Source organism: Megalobrama amblycephala, linkage group LG1 (assembly GCF_018812025.1).
Source record: "Megalobrama amblycephala isolate DHTTF-2021 linkage group LG1, ASM1881202v1, whole genome shotgun sequence".
In the NCBI taxonomy this organism is placed as follows: domain Eukaryota; kingdom Metazoa; phylum Chordata; class Actinopteri; order Cypriniformes; family Xenocyprididae; genus Megalobrama; species Megalobrama amblycephala.
The window spans coordinates 62,793,427-62,814,248 of record NC_063044.1 but is presented as its reverse complement, the minus strand read 5'-3'; the positions used below and the strand labels follow the sequence as shown (position 1 = coordinate 62,814,248).

Below are 20,822 nucleotides of genomic sequence, written 5' to 3'. Positions count from 1 at the left end.
GACATTATTAATGCATAGATATTTTCGCAGACCAGAATGGCATAGGTCTCAGAGAAAGTAGATGGACGAACAGGAGCAGGTTTGCTAATTTGGGATAAAATCAGGTCAAAGTACAGTAGGAAAATGCACACATTTTATAAATGTGTAGAAACTTCTCAAAATTAATTTAATTGAGAAACAAAATTACATTTTTTTTTTTCAGAGAATATATCTTTAATTAAGTTTATTGTTGCAAATTGTTTTATCTCGTTTAAAAAGATTAGTTCACCCAAAAATGAAATTTCTGTCATTAATTACTCACCCTCATGTCGTTCCACACCTGCAACACCTTCATTCATCTTCAGAACACAAATTAAGATATTTTTGATGAAATCCGAGAGGTATATGACTCCTCCATAGACAGCAATTTAAGCACCACTTTCAAGGTTCAGAAAGCTACTAAAGACATCGTTAAAACAGTCGACGTGACTGCAGTGGTTCAACCTTAATGTTATGAATCATCGAGAATACATTTTGTGTGCAAAAACAAAACAAAAATAATGACTTTATTCAACAATATCTTCTCTTCTGTGTCATTCTCATACGCTGTTTATGTTCAGCGCTTCCAGGTTCTGCGTCAGAACGCCGACTAATTATTGGCCGGCTCCTGCGCCAGCATCACACGCATGCGTCGTGTTGCTCACGTGATCAGCTTTGGCCAATACAGAGCCGGCATTCGGACGTAAACACTGAAGTGACACTGAAGTAAACACAGGTGACACTGTGTTTACTGTGTCACCTGCATATGCATAATGACAGGGAAGAGAAGAGATATGTTCCGAAGATGAACGAAGGTCTTACGGGTGTGGAACGACATGAGAGTGGGTAATTAATGACAGAATTTTCATTTCTGGGTCAACTAACGCTTTAAGCATAAATGTAACAAGATTTTTGAAAGGTAAAATATATATACTAATATGGTAAGAAACAATTATTTAATTAAAACTATAAAGAAGTCTTATTATTATCCTATTAAAAAAGAAGATTGGCTAATTATTAAGAAAATGATTTTTGCAGTTCACCAACCTGCTTCTATGAAAGCACCCAGTCACCTTCAGAGCAGAAATTTTCGAGCCATATTTACAACACGTGTATTTTCTCATAAACATCGAACAGGTGGAAAAAATATCGGAAGAATGGAGGTGAAAAGGAAAAAATCGTAAAAACCTCTCATCCCTGGCACTTAACCGTCTATGGCCTTACCACGCTTCATATGTCACATCGGTGACTCACTGGCTGCAGTCGCCCTCCTGTGGCGTCTGTTTGATTACACCAGTCCCGTGACGTCACACCCATTACACTCATTCACTCAAAGTATTTTTTCTTTTCTTTTAGATTTTATTTCTAAAAAGAGCTTGGCTTGCTGATAAATTTGATTTTCTGTTTCAAACAGTAGGCCTAGTCAATAAATATAATACATTCTGTGTGGAACTGGGGCAGCGTGCAGAGAGTATACAGAAATTATGTTAATGTGGATTTATTCGGAGATTTATATATATATATATATATATATATATATATATATATATATATATATATATATATATATATATATATATATATATATAGGCCTATATGTAAATGTAATGAGTCTAAAGATCAGATCAAAGCAGCTTGCCCAGTCTTCTGCATATGCGTTTCTGTTGGTGATAAAGAGAAATATATCCTACTAGAAAGAGAGAGAGAGAGAGAGAGAGAGAGAGGTGCTGATGGGGGGAGTTGGCAAGCACTCGTGCCCCCCTCATATCTGCGTGCACGACTCTCTCCTCCGCAGTGCACTGCTGGACAGCGCTGAGTGCGGAGTACAGGACAGTAGGCTACAGGACAGTCAGCGCGCATCAGCGAGGGCACGCGCTTCCGTACAGTCCTAAAGTCCCAAACAACATCCATGCACGAGAGCAGCAGCCACATGGAGCTAAAATGAGCTGTCGGAGGGCTGATCTTCACTTCACGACTCACACTTACAGATTTACAATTTGAGAGGGAAGGGACGTATCAGACATGGACACCTTGGTGTGGATCTTGATTTGTGGAGCGGTAAGTGTTCGCATTAGTTTAGACCAGACCGCACGAGCACAAGTGCGCGCAGGGATCCGCCGCTGGATTGCTGTGAATATGTAGGTTAATTGACATCAGGTGAGCCGCTTCAGCTCGCGTGATGCTGCGCGTTTATCGTGATGCGGATTCGGCGGAACTTGTTTTCGGTCTGTGGTAGTGATGATGACTAATCTCAGCAGCCCGGTTTCTGGAGAACAGGTGTCAGAGTCCTTTTCCTTTACTATTTTAGCCTTCTAAAACGAATCTGCATGTAAGTATGTTTATTAGGTGCCAGAAAAACAGGCTACAATCAGTGCAGAGAAGAAATGTGACCCCAACTGTAAACAAACTTTCAAGCCAAGTTGCCTCAGTTAAATATGACAGTTTGACTGGCTTCATTTATTTAATTTTTTGCCACATAATAGCTTATTTTAGTAGCCTTTGTTATGGAGTTTTAGTATGCGTTTGTATTACAATGTGCGTATTGTAATGACTTTCAACATTTTTAAAGAAATTCCTGCAGGCCATGTTCAATGAAATGCATCTTCCGTAACCCGAATTTTGGCGCCTCTGGCACTTTAGCTTGGCTTGAAGACTTTTTGAAAACCTTAGGTTTTTGTGTGATAGCCTATTAACAGTAAAGAAAAATGTAATAAATGATACCTAATGTTGTTGTTTATGTTTTGTAAATGTTCGGTATGATAGTGATTGGAAATTGCTGCAGTTGGCGTGGTTTCGTCCTCAGGGCAAACGATTTCTTTTCGCGAGCGCCAGGTGAAAATAATGTACATTCCATGTCTAACTTGTTATTCAACTTTTGGATACTTAAACGTATGAAAAAACAGTTAAGCAGCATACTTAAAAGCAGGCTACCTTTTAAAATGATTTATTCATTTATATTTAAAAAATATATCCCCCATAATTCGTACCTTGCGTGTTTAGACATCATATGAGCAACAGTATGCAAATTCAAATCAATCCTTCAAAAATAAAAATGAACAATGTAACCATGACTTCAACCAAATAGTATAATAATTATCAACATAAGAAGTTTTAAGAATCATCATTTTAATTTTTTCTTATTTTGACAATGATGGTGCTGGCAAATATAAGCTATATGGTATTTTTGGCGTGAACTTAATTTGGTACATTTTTGTAAGGGATACGCCTGATGCCCGGAGAGAAAAAACTCAAAGTGCGCAAGCATGTGACCCTCATGGTCCCCTACCGAGCACCCTAGGTGACCCCCAGCACCTCCAGTCTCTTGTAACACAGTCTAAATCAATTTAAACATGCACACGCTCTTGACTAAACACAATTACACCGTGACCTCTTTTCAGTGATCTGATTTGCAAAATGGCAAACGGAGCTGGCAATTGAGTTTGATCCAGGTGCACAGAGTCAGTGAAGAATCTCCACCGACACATGAGCCAGCAGCGCTCCGTCTGGAGTGCCATCTTACAGCTGTGTGAAGGCACTACGCTCTTAGTGCACTTTACAAGAGATCTGGCAGGGACAGAAACGGCCTAATTGGTGGTGAAAAAGACGATGGCTTGTCGAGGCTTGATGTTTCACAGTATTAAAGCTCAGTAGCATTTTCTGGCTGGTGCAGAGCGGTGTTTTACGGACAGGTGCGGATCACTGAATTGCACAGTAATGATAGGAGGCGCTTGCTAATACGTTTACTTAGCTACAGTATTTAAATGAGGCTAAAACCATTGACGTTCTTTAATGCATTATTTGATTTTCCTATTGAGAACATTACTGGATTTGACCTCAGGGAGATTTTGTTAGATTTAGCAGATTAATTTAGTCCCCAAACTATAGCTAAGTAAAGCCACATACTCTTTGGTCAGATGTGTTAAGCATTGGGCATGCTCCATACTGGGGAGTCCATTAAAGCCTGCCAAGTTAACTCATCGGCACGCTTACTCAAGCGAATGCAAATTGAGAGAAAAAAGAAAGGAAGACAGCCAGGGTTTGACGAAGAGAGAGAGAGAGAGAGAGAGAGAGAGAGAGAGAGAGAGAGAGAGAGAGTAAATGAGGGGGTGAGTTGGCTGCTGTACCAGTGCATCTGTTTCTGAATGAGAGCGAGAGAGGATGTGGATGAGGGGAGGAGGAGGAGGGTAGAAAGAGGAGTCTTAAAGGGCAAAGAGAGTGTGTGTGAGAGAGAGGCTAGGAAGGTAGATAAGATTAGGAACAAGAGGTGATGTTTTAATGAAAACGTGCAGAAGATCAGAGAGGTTTTCCCTCTTTACTTTGATTGTGGGAGGTTTAGATGATGTTGACCTGTCTAAATTGTGTGTAATTGTTACAGCTTGTAATGTGCTGTGGTTTCCATTAAAGAACGTTTGCGTGTGTGTGAGAGAGAGTGAGAGAGAGTATGCTAATTCATTAATGAATGCAAGGAGAAAAATGTGCTGTGAGTTCAATTACCCTGTATATGTGTGTGTGTGTGTGTGTGTGTTCACATGCTTGTTTGTGAGTGTCTTTGAAACACTCTGGAATCCACAGGTTAATGAATGAATCTTTTCACAGCTATATTAGAAAGAAATGCTTCTACAAGGCCCACTTATTCCTCAATAGAGCACAACGGTGGGGTTCCAGAAGTAAAAATGCCATTCATTTACACCACACAGAAATAGATTTAATGATACTGCAAATTATATTTGAAACCTTTTAAAACAAAGCTACCATGAGCTCAGAGATTGCAGTCATAAGTCTTCACTACCCATGCCATGGAAAGGACAAATAGGAAAAATGACACCCTTCTAAATATTTATACTTATAACTAATTATATATAATTATTATACACACACACACACACACACACACACACACACATACACTGTGAACCTGAATAAGTTGGGCTGACTCAAAAAATTTGAGGTAATCAGTTACATAAATTTTTTTCAGTTATGATGTTCCCAATTTTAAGCAGAACTATGAAGTTTTGAGTTTGTAGTACCCATGCAAGTTAATTGCTCCTAACTTGAAATACTGAGTTAGCTAACTCATACATTTTGATAGCAATTGACATAACATATTTAGTTAACTTTTTTTATTTTGAGTTCTTCACTGTAAACCCTAATAAATTGCCAAAACTCAAAAAAGTTGAATGAGAATTTTTAAGTTAAGAAAGATTTTTATTTTGTTCTCATAAATTTGTATTGCTCTTAACTTGAAATATTTGAGTACACTAATTTATACATTTAACTTAAAATTATCAGGTTATCTCAACGTAAATATTTTGCTAGCTTTAACAAACTAATTTGAAAAAAGCCAACTTGTTAATTTGCTAACATATTAACAATAGCACGGTATAGAGTACCCCAGGGATGACGCGTTTTTGTAGGCCAACCCGGAAGTTAGCGGCGCTCGGGTTCCCTTGATTGAATGCTCGCTGATTATGATCTGTGCTGTTATTAATACTCATCCACTTTTTCATGAGAAATGCTGTCCAAATGTCCCGTTTTTAATGATGACGTCTAAAGTCCCCGCCAAAGGAGTTATAACTGGTGTGTCATAGATCAAAACATGAAAATATTTAGAGGCTTTGTTAACCACAGACCTTATTTCAGGCGATTTAGCAAAAACCCATTCAAAAAACCCATAGACTTTACGGCGTTGGAACCGGAAGTCCTAAAATGCTAACTCGCTTCCGGGTTTTGCCTACAAAAATGCGTCATCCCTGAGGCACTCTATAGCTCTTAATGAATAGTACAGAAAATTAAAACGTGTAACTTACTTGCTCTCAAATCAAGCAGCATACGCCACTTGTCACCATGATGGTAACTCTCCAAAAAACCACATTAGAAACTCTTCTAAATTACCATATGAAACATTAATAACTACTAAATCTCCCTTACCATTAATCTTGCACAAAAAACATTATATAACACTTAATTTTTGCATTTACACTCCATTTCGAGTGCCATGGGCAAGGCATGCTGGGAAATAGAAATCCCAGCCCAGTTTCAGTTAAACTTAAGATAAATTTCAGTTAAATTTAAGTTTGTCCTACTCAAACCAATTAAGTATTTTGAGCATTAGGGTTTAAATCTTTTATGTTACTTTAATGTAATTAAATTGAAAGCACTACTAAAAATGCAAATTATTAAATTCCTTATTTAATAGTCTCACTGAGGTAAGACTACTAAGAATGTTTGTAACCATTCGACCTGCACATTGGAATATATACATACACACTGCTGTTGTGGATTCAACTACTGTACATTCACAACACTTAATGGATTGAGTAGTTCTTTCCCTCATCAATTCATTTGAAGCAAACCCTTTTTTTTTGTATTTTAACCAAATTTTGTATAATTTTGCCATTCAAATCATGGTTTGTAATGTGATTCATCTCTGGTTGGTTTGGTTCATGGCTTAGGGCACTTTATTGAAGAAATTGAAGAATTCCTATGGAGAAAATGAATGAGGAAAAACACTTCCGGAACCAAGGCTGTTGTTGGTGGCACTCTATACACATAAAATACAGCACACATCATCACTGAGCTTGATCACATGACCAGACCGAACCTATTGAGAGAGGAAGAGTGCAGCGCTGGAGTAGTAAATTAGTTCAAAGTGAAGTCTGCATCCTCACTAATGAGCCTCCAAAGTCCTCTAACACACATCGCACACACACATCTGTCGTCTGAGACAAAATGAGCCCATAAACACCTCTTACAGTGCCTGTGCGACCGGAAGTTTATGACCTCTTGGGTTATTGACAATACTCAACAAACAGATCAGGACCTGTAAAAGCGGAAGGGTAGGGCTAATCGATGTCTTGGGTAGAGAGGGTCTGCGGACCGTGATCTGTGAGACCTCGACGTGTAAAGTATGTGTAATCGTACCCGTGACAATACGAGAGAAACAGCTGGACTTGCAATAGACATATGCATAACTCCAAATGCCTGTCTCATCTTGCTCAACACGCCCCAGCTTTTGGACACAGAAATGCAATCAGCACAATATGCTGTGATGCAGCTGTTACCAGACATGTGCAGCAAATATGAAGGAGTTTACTGACAATGAGAGGGATTAACTGGAAACATCAGAGATTAGTTTTGCTTTAAATTAGAAATACAAGTTTTAGGTAAACTTCAGAATTTTCAGAATCACTGTTGTCACAACACATCTTGTCGTCTGTCAAGCTGTCAAAATTTAATAAGCAATATGCAATAAACTAACCAAATCAATGGGAGATTCAAACCTTAAAGGATTAGTTCACTTCTGAATGAAAATTTCCTGATAATTTACTCGGCCTCATGTCATCCAAGATGTTTATCTTTCTTTCTTCAGTCGAAAAGAAATTAAGGTTTCTGAGGAAAACATTCCAGGATTATTCTCCTTATAGTGGACTTCACTGGGGTTCAACGGGTGCAAGGTCCAAATTTCAGTTTCAGTGCAGCTTCAAAGGGCTCTACATGATCCCAGACGAGGAATAAGGGTCTTACCTAGTGAAACGATCAGTTATTTTCTAAAAAAAATACTCTTTTTATCCACAAATGCTAGTCTTGCACTAGCTCTGCGATGTACCACTCATTACTTAAACATGTTGGAAAGGTCACTCGTGATGTAGGCGAACGTACCGATCCAGTGTCTACAAAGCGAACGTGCAAAGACTAAGTCAAATGCCCTTTACAAAAAAAGGTAAAGCAACAATGTCAGACCTTTCTAACATGATTATGTCATGCGTAGTGGATCACAGAGCTAGTGCAAGACAAGCATTTGTGGTTAAAAAGTATAATGTTTTTTTTTTTTTTTTTTTTTAGAAAATGACTGATCGTTTCGCTAGATAAGACTCTTATTCCTCGTCTGGGATCGTGTAGATGCTAAAAACAATAAGGGTGAAATGATCTACAAAATAAAGTTTGAATGGAGTTTGTACTTTAGGTGGTTCAGGCTGAATTAATTGCAGCAATTAGTGGAGAAGATTACGGAAAACAGCATTCGAGGAATATCAATATGACTATATTGCCTTGCAAACACATTAATTAAAGTATTAACATTAAAATATCTCGAGGGTTTATGTGTAATTGGAGACAAGGAACCTGTGGACCCCTAGAGAGATGGAATATTAATGTCATTTCTTTTTTTTTCTGTAGCTGGGGCTGGTGTTTGGGTCTAAGCTGGAGCGAGCCGTAGACGAGGAGTGTGAGTCGGGGAGTTACACTCACAGCGGGGAGTGCTGTTTGCAGTGTCCTCCAGGAGAGGGAGTGGTCAAGGAGTGCGGGGCCACCCAGACCGAGTGCAGTCAATGCTTAGACAGTGAGTACAACTTCTCGTATACGCATATGGAACTCATACACATGTAGGCCATGACATAGACAGAATTGTTCATGCACATGCACGTACTCATAATCTTCACAAACATTCACACCGTTACAAACACTTACTTTCACGCACATAAATTTATTAACACATAATTACTCTCTCACACGTACACACGTATACTTATTAACACATAATTATGCTTTCTTGCTCCCTCTGTCTCTCTCTCCCTCACAAACGTGCACATATAAACTCAAAGAACAGACAGAAAGCTGAGAGTAATTATGAAATTAGCTGGTTACGGTATATGAGCTGCTGTTTGTGTGTGTGTGTTTGATGCTGTAATTAAAGCCAAATGTTTAGCTTTACAGTTTGTGAGGAAAACCAGAAAGAGGATAACCAAACATTAAAGTGAGAAATCTGGGATGTCAATTGATTAATTATTTTCTGAACATGAAGGTGGTACTTGAATTATACATTAAAGGGGTTTTTAATTGTGTATTATTATATATCGTTCAAATATTTGGGGGTATAGCTAAATTTTTGTTTTTGAAAGAAGTCTCTTATGCTCACAAAGGCTGCATTTGTGTGATCAAAATACAGTAAAAACAGTAATATTGTATAGTAATACAATTTTAAACTACAATGTTACAATATTACAATAACATAACAATGTTAATATATTTTAAAATCATTCCTGTGATGTATTTTTAGCACCATTACTCCAGTCTTCAGTGTCACATGATCCTTCAGAAATCATTCTAATATGATGATTTGATGCTCAAGAAACATTTCTTCTTCTTATTATTGTTAAAAACAGTTGTGCTGTGTATTTTTTTTTGGGGAGGGAAACATGATACATTTTTTTCAGAATTCTTTGATGTATAGAAAGTGGAGAAGAAAAGCATTTGTTTGATACATAAATCTTTACTATAAATGTCTTTACTGTCACTTTTGATTGATTTAATGTGTCCTTGTTGAATAAAAGTATTAAGTTCTTAAAGAAAGACCCCAAACTTTTGAATGGTAGTGTATGTTCTTCCCATTCACAGAAACATTTAGAAAAGGCACTGGCACATTTGGAAATGACAAGACACATTTTTCACCTGTTTTACAGCATGTCTAATTCTTTTGTTGTGAATGTTTCCTAAAGAGGCTCTATCCTACTTTCTGCTCTCATAAGAGAAATGAACAGTCCTCCGTGAGCGTTGAGAAGCACTTAGGACGACAGGCCTGAAATAGAGGAGGTCTTATGTTTCAGGACAGGACACTTTACATCAATATCCCAACTGGGTGCTTTTTGTTTTTTTCTATCTGTGTGGGATATAAATAAAGATGGTGGATGTTATTTTAGAAAAGCATCTGCATTAATTTTTAGTGTAACAAAACAGGCTTCCTGTTTACTGATAGACAAAAACACATTTTGTGACCTTTGCGTTAGTCTCCTGTCCCCTTTCTCCCAATGTTGGCAAAGACACACAAACACACACACACCTCTTTCATGCATCCTCGCCCCCTCATCCCCTACCCAGTCTAGACACAAGCACACATCAGCAACTACTGAAATATTTAGCTGTCCATTTTCTCTTTTCGCCCTCCCTCACATCGCAGTGTGTTCAAAAACTGATTGACACAAACCTCTCACCATCGCAGCTACTGTCATAGCCGCCATTTCATCACAAATCAGGCCAACATCTTTGACTCTCACACACACATAAAGGGTTAGTTCACCCAAAAATGAAATTTCTGTCATTAATTACTAACCCTCATGTCGTTCCACACCTGTAAGACCTTCATTTATCTTCAGAACTTCTTCAGAATATCTTCAGAATATTTTTGATGAAATCCAAAGGTATCTGATCCACACATAGGCAGCAACAACATCGCACCTTTTGAGGTCTAGAAAGGTATGGCGTGGAAATTCCCAATACTAATCTGACTTCACCACTGACAATTCAAACAACCTCCACTTGTCAATATAATATATATAATACTCAGTAATACTACAGTATCTCGAGGTAATTCCCTTCTCGAATACTTCTAATACATTTCCAATACTTCGAGGTAATTCTTTTTTTTTTTTTTTTTTGAAGAAATTAAGTTTTATTTACGGTCGGGAGGTCACTTGTCACAACAACAGAGTGAGTCTCTATGAATAGAAAGATACATGCACATTTAAACCTTACAGTTGAGTAAAAATCAATGTCTTCTTCACTGTGATTTGTTCTGGTGATTGGTTTGTAATGATCTAAGCTAATCATATGACTGGTCTTTGACCTGAGCATCCTTAGTCTGCATTTTCTGTACATTTCATGTTGACATAAAATATTTCTATCACAGGTACTAAAGACAAAACAAAAAAAATAACGACTTTATTCAACAAATTCATCTGTCCCCTGTTATACTGCTACGCTGCTCGTTTTTTTTATAAGTCGTTATTTTTTATATTTTTTCGTTTTTGCACACAAAAAGTGTTCTCGTCGCTTCATAATATTAAGGTTGCACCACTGCAGTCACGTTGACGGTTTTAACGATGTATTTAGTAGCTTTCTGAACCTCCTTTCTGAGATCTGCTGCCTATGTGTGGATCAGATACCCTCGGATTTCAACAAAAATATCTTAATTTGTGTTCCGAAGATGAACAAAGGTCTTACAGGTGTGGAACGACATGAGGGTGAGTAATTAATGACAGAAATCTTTTGGATGAGCTAACCCTTTAATAGTGGACTGATATTACTTTCCATTGGTTACTATTATTAATAAAGCCAAAGAGCTCAAAAATGATCTTGTAGCTCAAATCTGTAATAAAATGATACCTAATGTAGTTATTAATGTTTTGTAAATATTCAGTATGAAATTAATCGGTCACTGGTTCGATTAATGTGGGTGAATCCCACAAATCCTGTTTGCATCATATTTCACCACATAATCAAGAAAATTATACAGAAATGTACACTTTGCTTTAAAAATTAAGCATATTTTAGTACAATTAACATTTTTTGCATTACATTTTTATGACAATGAAGCACTTTATCTCAACATTCTCATTACTGAATATATATATATATATATATATATATATATATATATATATACATATAATTAAAATTATAATATATGTAACTTATATTTTTGTTTTGTTATAAATATATTTGATTATATTTTAATTTATAATACATAATATTTATTTGTATTTGTGTTATGATAGTATTTGTACATATCTATGCTGCTTTAAATAGAAAACACAACTTTTATTGTAATGTAATAAACAGTGTCTAATCTAATGTGAATGACCACTGGTAATAAATACAAACAAAAAATAATAAAAATTGTCTAAATTATCATGAAAAATATTTGAGGTGAATGTGACCTGGTCATGTTTTCATGACCTTTACCCAGATTTTTCTGCAATGCATAATTTAAATGCACTTTGTCGTTTGAAGTGAAATGTGAATGATTGTGAGTCTATTATATATTCTGTTTGTTAAAGGTACTGTAGGAGCAGTGCTGAACTGGAATCAGTCAGTGTATCAATTTAGACAGCTGGCTAATGACTGATTGGGATTTGGGAAAATAACAGCATTAGATAATGATGCATTTACGTACAGGCAACATCATATGCGCTTACTTTTTCAGACTGAGACTAATACAGCCCTTAATCATCTGAGAGAGAGAGAGAGAGAGAGAAAGAGAGAAAGAAAGAGAGGTTAATGCTACTGAACATTTAAGCAGAACACAGGACTGGAGCCATCGCTGTTTTTATTGGCCTATGCAGCCGTTATACCGTTCCACGCAGCTTTGATTTATTACATTAACTGTATTATAAAAGAAGCAGTCATACTAATAAAGAACAACTGAATTGTGAAAACAGAGCAAGAGACAGAGAAACACATTCAAGTTCGTTCTGATAAACCAATATGGTTGTGATTATAGATCAGAATACAGTGCATTACGCAATGGACGTTTTTTTCTAAGCCCGTTCAGTATTAAGTTACTTTACAAAATCTTTTAAAATGTGCCAGCAAAATATTGGCAAACATCTCTAGTTACAGTTCTCCTCCAGCAAATGACAGCCAAGCAGAAAACCAGCTCCGAAAGAAAAGCGTAAAAGATCTCATGCACCTGGCTGATTTGTCTGTAATTGTAAAGGGATAAAAACGCACAGACTTCAGCTGATGACGTAACAGGAAGACACGCCGCATGAGGCAGCTCGAGTCTTTTTCCGTTTGCTCTCCTGACAGAGACGGTTGTGTGTGAGGAAGCTATTTATTATGCATGTAAACAGTCATCAGCAGAGCATGTGTGTGTGTGTTGGTGGGTGGGCGCTCTGTTGTTTTTGTTAGTTTTGTGATATGTGTTTATAATCAGTGCAGGGATGGCTGCGTTCAGGTGTATCCCTGCAAACACCCAGCTGGTGCTCTGTTCATCTGTTCACGGTTGTATGTGCACACTCCATAGGAATGTCACAATAGTCTTTACTCACTGTAAAGATGATATTTTTTTAACATAAACTCAAACAAGAAGGAAAAAGTAAACACTAAAGTCAAACTATAGAAGTAATGAAAGTAAGATGGAGATCAGGCAGCATGTGGGCCATGTCATATATAAAATATATATATATATATATATATATTTCAGTGGACTATAGACAAGAAAGTAGGAGAGAGAAAATGGAAAATGGGGAATGGGAAAGGGATTAACTCAAGTTGGACTCAAACTGTCCCCATGAGACAACCGTTATCCTGAGCATGTCAGATGCTCATAATTCATGATTTTTTTTTACCCTAAATAATGTCATTTAAAGGTAAGGTAGGCAACTTTTTTATAAACACTTTTTGTTATACTGGTTGAAACATAGTTGTAGACAGATAGTCAAAAACAAAAACCAAAAACAAACAGAAGCCGCCTTTTACAGTTCCTCCTGAACCAAAACAACAAGCTTATGCTGCTTCATGCCATGTCATAACCATTATTACAACCTGTGACATTCTACTCGAGCAGTTTACTATCAACGCTGAAATGAATCTGCAGCAGTCAGGTTGTACAAGTAAGAGCACTATAAGTTGTTTATGTTGATTATTTTTGTAATCTTATGTGCTTTGAGACATGAGATCCATTTCTCGATATGTGTCCTTATCTGTACTTGTGTTCTTGTGGACTTGTGAAACGTCATCATTCGCTGTCCAAGTACTGTTCCAATTCAAAGTTCATATCTAGCCAAGTACAGTTTAAATCCCCTGATGTGTTCTTGATCCACCCCTTTTATTGAGGATGCATCGAGAGGCAGGGGCGCCGTTGGCACAGGGGACAGGGGGGTCAGGACCCCCGCAGTTTTGAAAAGATAGAAGTCGACCCCCGCACTTTTGATAAGGGCTGCTTCAATTAGTCACACTATATCATCTTTTAGCTTAGGATATTTTCTTTCAAATGAGACCATTTTCACGTTTCTGTAAGCGATCCATTCGTAAATAATCAGCTGTTTTGTCGTGGATGTGAACAGGAAATGCGCTCTCGAACGGAGAAACACGCGATCTCCAAACCATCGATCAAAGCGTGCTAACGTTTTAGGACAGGTCGATGGTATATTAATCATGCCCGAACGTTAGCGTTTGTCAATCAAGCCAAACCGTCCATTCAGAACCCGATAAATTTGACACTTTAAGGTAAGGAGGCTGATGTCTCAGGTTGACGCGCGAGCTGGCTTGACTGAAGTTTTCGTGAGGATTTATAGTTTATGGGCTGTTTTGATTTCGGTAATTACATCTTGAAAGGCAAAAGCATTGATGGCATCTATAAAAGAGATATCTGAAATAGAAACGAAAGTGATATTGCCTCATCCAGTGGAGGACGCACGAGAGGAGATCTGTGCGTTTAATTGGTATGTGTATACTGTAATACTTAATTTACAATGCTTATCAGTGGCGTGCACTTTGATCGTGAAAGTGTCTTTTGCGGTCGCATCGCGGTGCTCCCGTGTTCCCGATGTGAACGTGAGCTCCAGTCCATTACAATTTCTCCTGCGCCCCTGTCGAGAGGTGACTTGTGCGGACTTGAGACACCAGGTATCCCAGAATGCATCGTGCACTACCCAGCAAGCGTCATAGTAAAGGAGAAAACCTAATTTAAACATATTACTGTTTTTATGTCATGATGTGTAGTTTTCAGGCGAGAATGTACTGGTTTAAAGCTCAAATCTGTGGTTTACTGATAAAGATGTGACGTATTTGGAGTTATGAGATCCAGGGGCCAGTTGTTCAAAAAGTTTAATCTGGATCAGAATGATCTGGATTTGGAAATCCCATGTTTTGCTATCCAGGATCAGGTAATCCATCTTACTTTTGTGCTGGTTTTTCAAAGAAAAATTGGATTGGATCACCGTGATCCAGATACACACTTTTCCAGATTACCAAATCTGGATTACCAGTGCTCTATGGATTTGAATTAAATATAATATTTTTGTTGGATATTTACAGCTGTTTGGGGATTGTTTTATGGCACCAAAATCTTTTTTACTTTACAGTAGGTTACCGAAAGGCTAAATATGTAGGTTAATGTCTACTAATTTATTTAACAGTTAAACTAATCAAGAGCAAAATAAAAAAAATGTATATGTATATTACACAATATAAATGTTGTATTTTTGACCAGTTTTAAAGTTTTACTGCATTTTCCTCCTGGAATCCACCTTGAAATCCTACCCCCTGTTGGGATCAGGATAATCCTGTTTTTTTGGATCAAAGTTATCCAAATCCTACGGACAAGTTTTGAAGAACACAAACTGAAGGTTTGATCCAGATTAAAACTAGGATTGGATTCCGTGATCTAATCTGATTTCAGATTCCTTCTTTCCCTTTTGAACAACCCATTTTCAAGATATGATCCAATCCGATAACCAAAATCAGATCAGCTTACCTTTGAACAACTGGCCCCAGGTGATCACCGGATGCTCAGTGCTCATGTACCCAGCCAAGAACAGCTTTACCTCGGCTAGTCCTTCTGACGTTTGCCACTGGCTCTGATGTCTCTGTAGTGGTTAAACATGACAAAATTTGTCCCCTGGCAAATCGTTTTGGCTGAGGGCAAAGTGACGTTTCATAACTTAATATATTTAAGCTATTTAAATTTACCGTTGTAACCTATTAGAGCGCTGACTTGTATGTTTGACTGAATTGTTTGCTTTATTTGCTTCTTATACCTTTTACTTATACTTTTATAATGGCTATTATCATTAAAACTGACATTTAACAAAAAGAGACAGTGTTTGTGTTTTATGTTACATTTCATTTTAATACAGTGAAGATAAGAGTATGCACATGCCTGAACCACATATTAATATGTTTAATAATATATTTATATTTCGTTTTGTTATAAATACTATACAAGCAGTGAAGATAGTCATGAATGCGTTGCCTAAACCATATTTGTGAGGCTATTAATATGTTAAAATGCAAACAAAAAGAGGCAGAGTGGTGTTTTATCACTTATTTCGTTTTATTGTTGCCTAAAATATACATATAGAGATAACCGGAGTAGCCAGAGCAAGCTGAGTAATGCAGTCAAGTATGCTGCTGTACCATTTGCAGAATCACCGGACTTGCATCCTCACGTCCTCGTAAGTCCGTTCTCCTGAGTCGAACTTGCCAAGCTTGAACTACCAAGGACACAAATCCGAACTTCGCGTACATGGTATTGAGAAACGCCTGAGGTAATTTAACGTAATCTCTCATCTTGTGACTCTTTGCAGAATCTGCTGTGTGAGTTCATTGTTTTGGGGGAGGCGTGGCTTTGGAGAGAGAGCGCTCTAAAGGGAGGGTGGGATCTCATGCTTTCAAAGCTAGCTTGCTATTGCTAGTCTCTCCGAAATTGCCAACTCTACCTTTAAGACAGACAGACAGATAGACAGACAGATAGACCGAATATTTAGCTATTTTGCTAGGCCAGCCTTAGTTGGGTGACAAATGGACTGATCTTTGAATTCTCCACTGCAGAACGAGGTCATATCTATCCATTAATAATTAATGAAGAAGAAACGAAAGAGAGAGCGAGAGAACAAACAGATGGGCTAAAAGGCTTGTCCAGCTGAATTGACTTTTTCACAGCTCACCATGGCCTGCATCACATGACCCATATGTTTATCCATCATCCCTCTCTCCTCCCATAGAGCACTGGAGACCTTATTGCTCTTAAGAAAATTATTAACTATAGTGTGTGTGTGTGTTTAGGAGCATTTTATACCTACAACATCAAAAGGTAATTAACGACGATTAGGAATAATTTATCATCCTATAATCTGATGAATACAACTGATTAAGTAAATAAAAAAGAGCATTATCACTGCATCAGCAATCTCATATTTGTCAGTACAACATGTTTGAGCAGTTGTTTTTGCTTGTCTTAGATGCCCTGATTAAGGTAACCAAGTCATTAGCCTTAACATCACCTGCACAACAAGAGCAAACATGACAAGAAGGAAATCTACCGTATAAAGTATGGCAGAGAGGTGAACACCTCACCCTCAGGCCAACCTTAGGTGTAAACACATCTGCCTGCCCAACATCAAATCTTCCCATCTTCAAACAGACCTGATCTGTTGGTAAAACAAGCATCAACAGTCTGCAGAGACAGAGACCGCTCTTCTTCCTTGTTTACATCCTGTTGGTCAAATGCAAACTGTTTTCCCCTCCTAGAACAAGAAAATGACAAATGTCATCTCGATGTCTGAATATTTTTAAATTGACAGCAAGGAGATTAAATGGAGATTTTTGCTTCAGTCTCAGGCTGCTCACATTTTTCCCCTAAGAAAGGGATCTCTGTAATCTCACATGCTTTAAGAGATCTTATCTATATCCCAAACTGCGCTCTTAAAAATAAAGATAAATATGGTTCAGTGAAGAACCTTTAACATCCATCCATCCATCCATGCACTCAAAGGTTCCAAAAGTGTTTTTTTTTTTTTTTTTTTTTTGGTTTCCAGGAAATTGTTGACGTACAGTAAGAGCTCAGCTGTAATATCACTTGATAGCATAGCCTAGTTAATTTACTCTTAGAAGAATTTGATTAGAAATGGTCCTGCTGAAATCTCTTAGTTCATACTAAAATCCCTGAATTGTGATTGCAGATACACTCTGCAGTACACACTCTCAAAAATAAAGGCATCAAAAGGGGGTTTCACAGCAAATGCCATATAAAGTAAGGACCATTTTTGTGCAATGATGTTAAAGGTTCTTTATGGAACTGTCAATGCCAATAAAGAACTTTATTTTTAAGACTGTAGAACATTTCCATTGCACAAAAGGATCTTTATAGTGGAAAACTTTAACTTCTTGGGGTTCTTTGGGGAACCAAAAATGGTTCGTACTGTATATGGCATATGCTGTGAAAACCCTCTTTTGGTTCCTTTATTTTTGAGAGTGTGTTCTCATCAATCTGCAATCACAACTCAGGAATTGCAAGTGGAATCCAAGTGCAAATTATCTGGGCTATGCTATCTATTAATATTACAGCTGAGCTCTTACTGTTCCAACAATTGTTAGAAACTTAGGACAAACATCTCAAACAAAGTTAACACTAAAATCAAAAGTTCGAATCAAAGCAATAGTTATTAACACTTATGTTGAGATTTTTCTGAAAAGAACTGATTGAAAAGAACGATTTGCTTACTGACCAAGTTCACTGATGTGAGTTTAACAGTCGACTGCAGGGCACGATTATCAATGACAATTTGAAACAACGTGAGGAAAATCACAGAATTTTAATGAAAATGTAAAGAAAATTTTACAAAGCTATGAAAGAGCAACATCTGAGCAAGTGTTCCTCTGGATCAGTGTGGAACACAGCTGTGTGGCTGTTTTTGTTTCATGTTTGTGGTGTTTGATGAAAAGCTGTCCTGTGTTCCAGGAATACAAGACGTTTTCCAGCAGAGATCTATCTGAATGTTTTTTCTGCCTATCTCTGTTTGTTTGTTTGTTTATTTAGCACCATGAGAATGAAACAACAGGAACACACACAGATGAGAAACACACATGATTTAAGATTCATGTGAATACCTCACCTTGATAATATCTTAGCCTCACTCCATGTTGGACCAGTCGAAAGAAGAAAAAACTGCCTTTTGGAGAACCATCAGATTAGTGTGCTGGTGATGACATTTATTGTAAATGTGCGGATGTGTATCTGGTGCTCGCTGTTTTAGAGTGCGCTTCTGAGGTTTTCCTTATGAAATATTATCTTCATCCTCAGACAAATACGTCTGGTTTATTTGGTGTTAACGGTTCTAACTTGTAGACTCCACCTTTAAATGTTTATGTAGACTTAAAAAAGAGTTTCATTTTTGCTATACTGAAACAAAAATGATGTTTTTGCTTTTTCATCCTGTTCACATTCCTTTGATTTCTGTTGAAAGATCTTGACTGTAATATAAAAGAGGAGCTGATAGTCTAATATAATAGTTCAGATTTATCTGTCAGATCCTTTTATGGTTTTGACAGATTATCTAACATAAATTGGTCTGAACAGGTTTCAAATTTTATTGCTGTGTGTAACACGGGGAATGAATACTTGACCCAAGTCATTTCCCATAAGATAGCCCAGAGGAAAATGTTTTGCTCAGAAAGGCTTGTCAGTTGTTTATTTTAATTTTCAACTTTGTCTCAGATGTTTTCTTCTAAAATTCCTTAGGAGATCGTTTGGTTTTGGAAAAATTTAATGAGAAATATTCATGCTGACATCTCAGACTTTTGATTACACGATACTGTATATTAGCGAATCTAAGCTCAGAGACAAAAGTCTCAATTTAATTTGATTGCTCTCTAGAGTTCTCATTTGTCATTTTTCTTTTAAAATGAGGACTGTTAAAGAGAGAGAAAGTTGTCTTTGGTGTGGGGAGAGAGACAGCCGGAGACCCCCATATACACAAGCAAGAGCTGCCATGGCCGTGACCAGGCATTTAAAACAACCTGGTTTATAGAAGCACATCAAGCATAAACCGCTTTCTCTTTCCTGTTAAAACAAAACCATACAAACACATTCTTATTGTCTGCTCCTCCTTGCTCTCTCCTCTCCTGTTAACAGAGTGACACAAGATCTAGGGAAAGATATTTAAATCCTAAATTGGCTGGGTTTAAATTACAAACCCTTCAAAGGTCACGTCATCTAAAATGCCTGTCACACGTTCTTTGTCCTACAGTAAAGCCGATTTCACTCGAAGCCTCACCACACACAAACCCTTTGAATAATTTACAGCTTTCGCAATAATTTTCCATCTCCGTGTTTTATTTTCATATATGGCATGGGGGAAAAACTCTTCTTGAGAAAAGCCCCTATAGTGTTTAATAAAGGTAAACACATTATTTCATGGCTGAATTTAGGCACTACTAATGGTGTCAAGCAAGTCAAGAAACTCAAAAACCTGAAGTTCTTGGAATGATGGAAAAAGATAAAGCAAAAAGTAAAGACGACACTGATACTGCGTCCCAATTCGCCTACGTATACTATGCCCTGCTGTTTTTGTGAAGGAAAAAGTACATACTTTTGAGTGTGTAGCAGAAGAGTATAGGCAAGCTTTGGGACATACTACTTTGTCCTAATCCGGACTCGCACATCCACCATATTTGTAGTTTTTAACAGCTTTTATTTGTGTTTATAGTTCGAATTGAATCCTCACCCCAACGTGCAATGGGTTGTGGGCAATATTAGCCGTGTACACGGATCTGCACTTCAGATTCTAACTGGAAAAAGTAGACCATCCAGATATTTTTGGAATTCTCATTTCAACATGAGACACACTAATTCTGATTTCGAATACTAATTCGGATGGATTGTATGCAAATTGGGACGCAGCAATACACTCACTGGCCACTTTATTAGGTACACCTGTTCAACTGCTTGTTAATGGAAATATCAGCCAATCACATTGCAGCAACTCAATGCATTTAGGCATGTAGACATGTTCGAGACGATCTGCTGAAGTTCAAACTGATCATGAGAATGGGAAAGAAATGTGATTTAAGTCACTTTGAATGGTTGCATGGTTGTTGGTGCCGGTCAGACGGGCTGGGTAAGTATTTCAGAAACTGGTGATCTGGTGAATTTTCACACACAACCATCTCTAGTGAGTGGCAGTTCTGTGGGGGAAAATACCTTATTGATGCCAGAGGAGAATGGCCAGACTGGTTTGAACTGTTAGAAAGGCAGCAGTAACTCAAATATCCACTTGTTACAACCGAGGTCTGCAGAAGAGCTTCTCTGAATGCACAAAACATTAAACCTTAAAGCAGATGGGCCACAGCAGCAGAAGATCACACCGGTACCACTCCTGTCAGCTAAGAACAGGAAACTGAGCCTACATTTCACATGCGCTCACCAAAATTGAACAATAGAAGATTAGAAAAACGTTGCCTGGTCTGATGAGTCTTGATTTCGGCTGTGACATTCAGATGGTAGGGTCAGAATTTGGCATAAACAA

The 20,822-nt window shown here is 37.6% G+C and overlaps 1 protein-coding gene across 2 annotated transcripts in view; it reads left to right on the top strand.

The window, feature by feature from the left end:
- The first annotated feature begins 1,759 nt into the window (after nucleotides 1–1,759).
- Nucleotides 1,760–20,822, top strand: part of ngfra (nerve growth factor receptor a (TNFR superfamily, member 16)) — a 42,898-nt gene continuing 23,835 nt past the window's right edge. Inside the window, exons 1-2 of one of the 2 annotated variants that reach the window (XM_048207968.1) lie at nucleotides 1,760–2,076; nucleotides 8,194–8,356. In XM_048207968.1, coding sequence (XP_048063925.1) covers nucleotides 2,041–2,076; nucleotides 8,194–8,356 — 199 coding nt within the window. In that variant the 5' untranslated portion in view covers nucleotides 1,760–2,040. Of the gene's footprint in view, nucleotides 2,077–2,163; nucleotides 2,296–8,193; nucleotides 8,357–20,822 lie in introns of those variants that run through there. The other variant, XM_048207958.1, reaches the window with a different exon arrangement.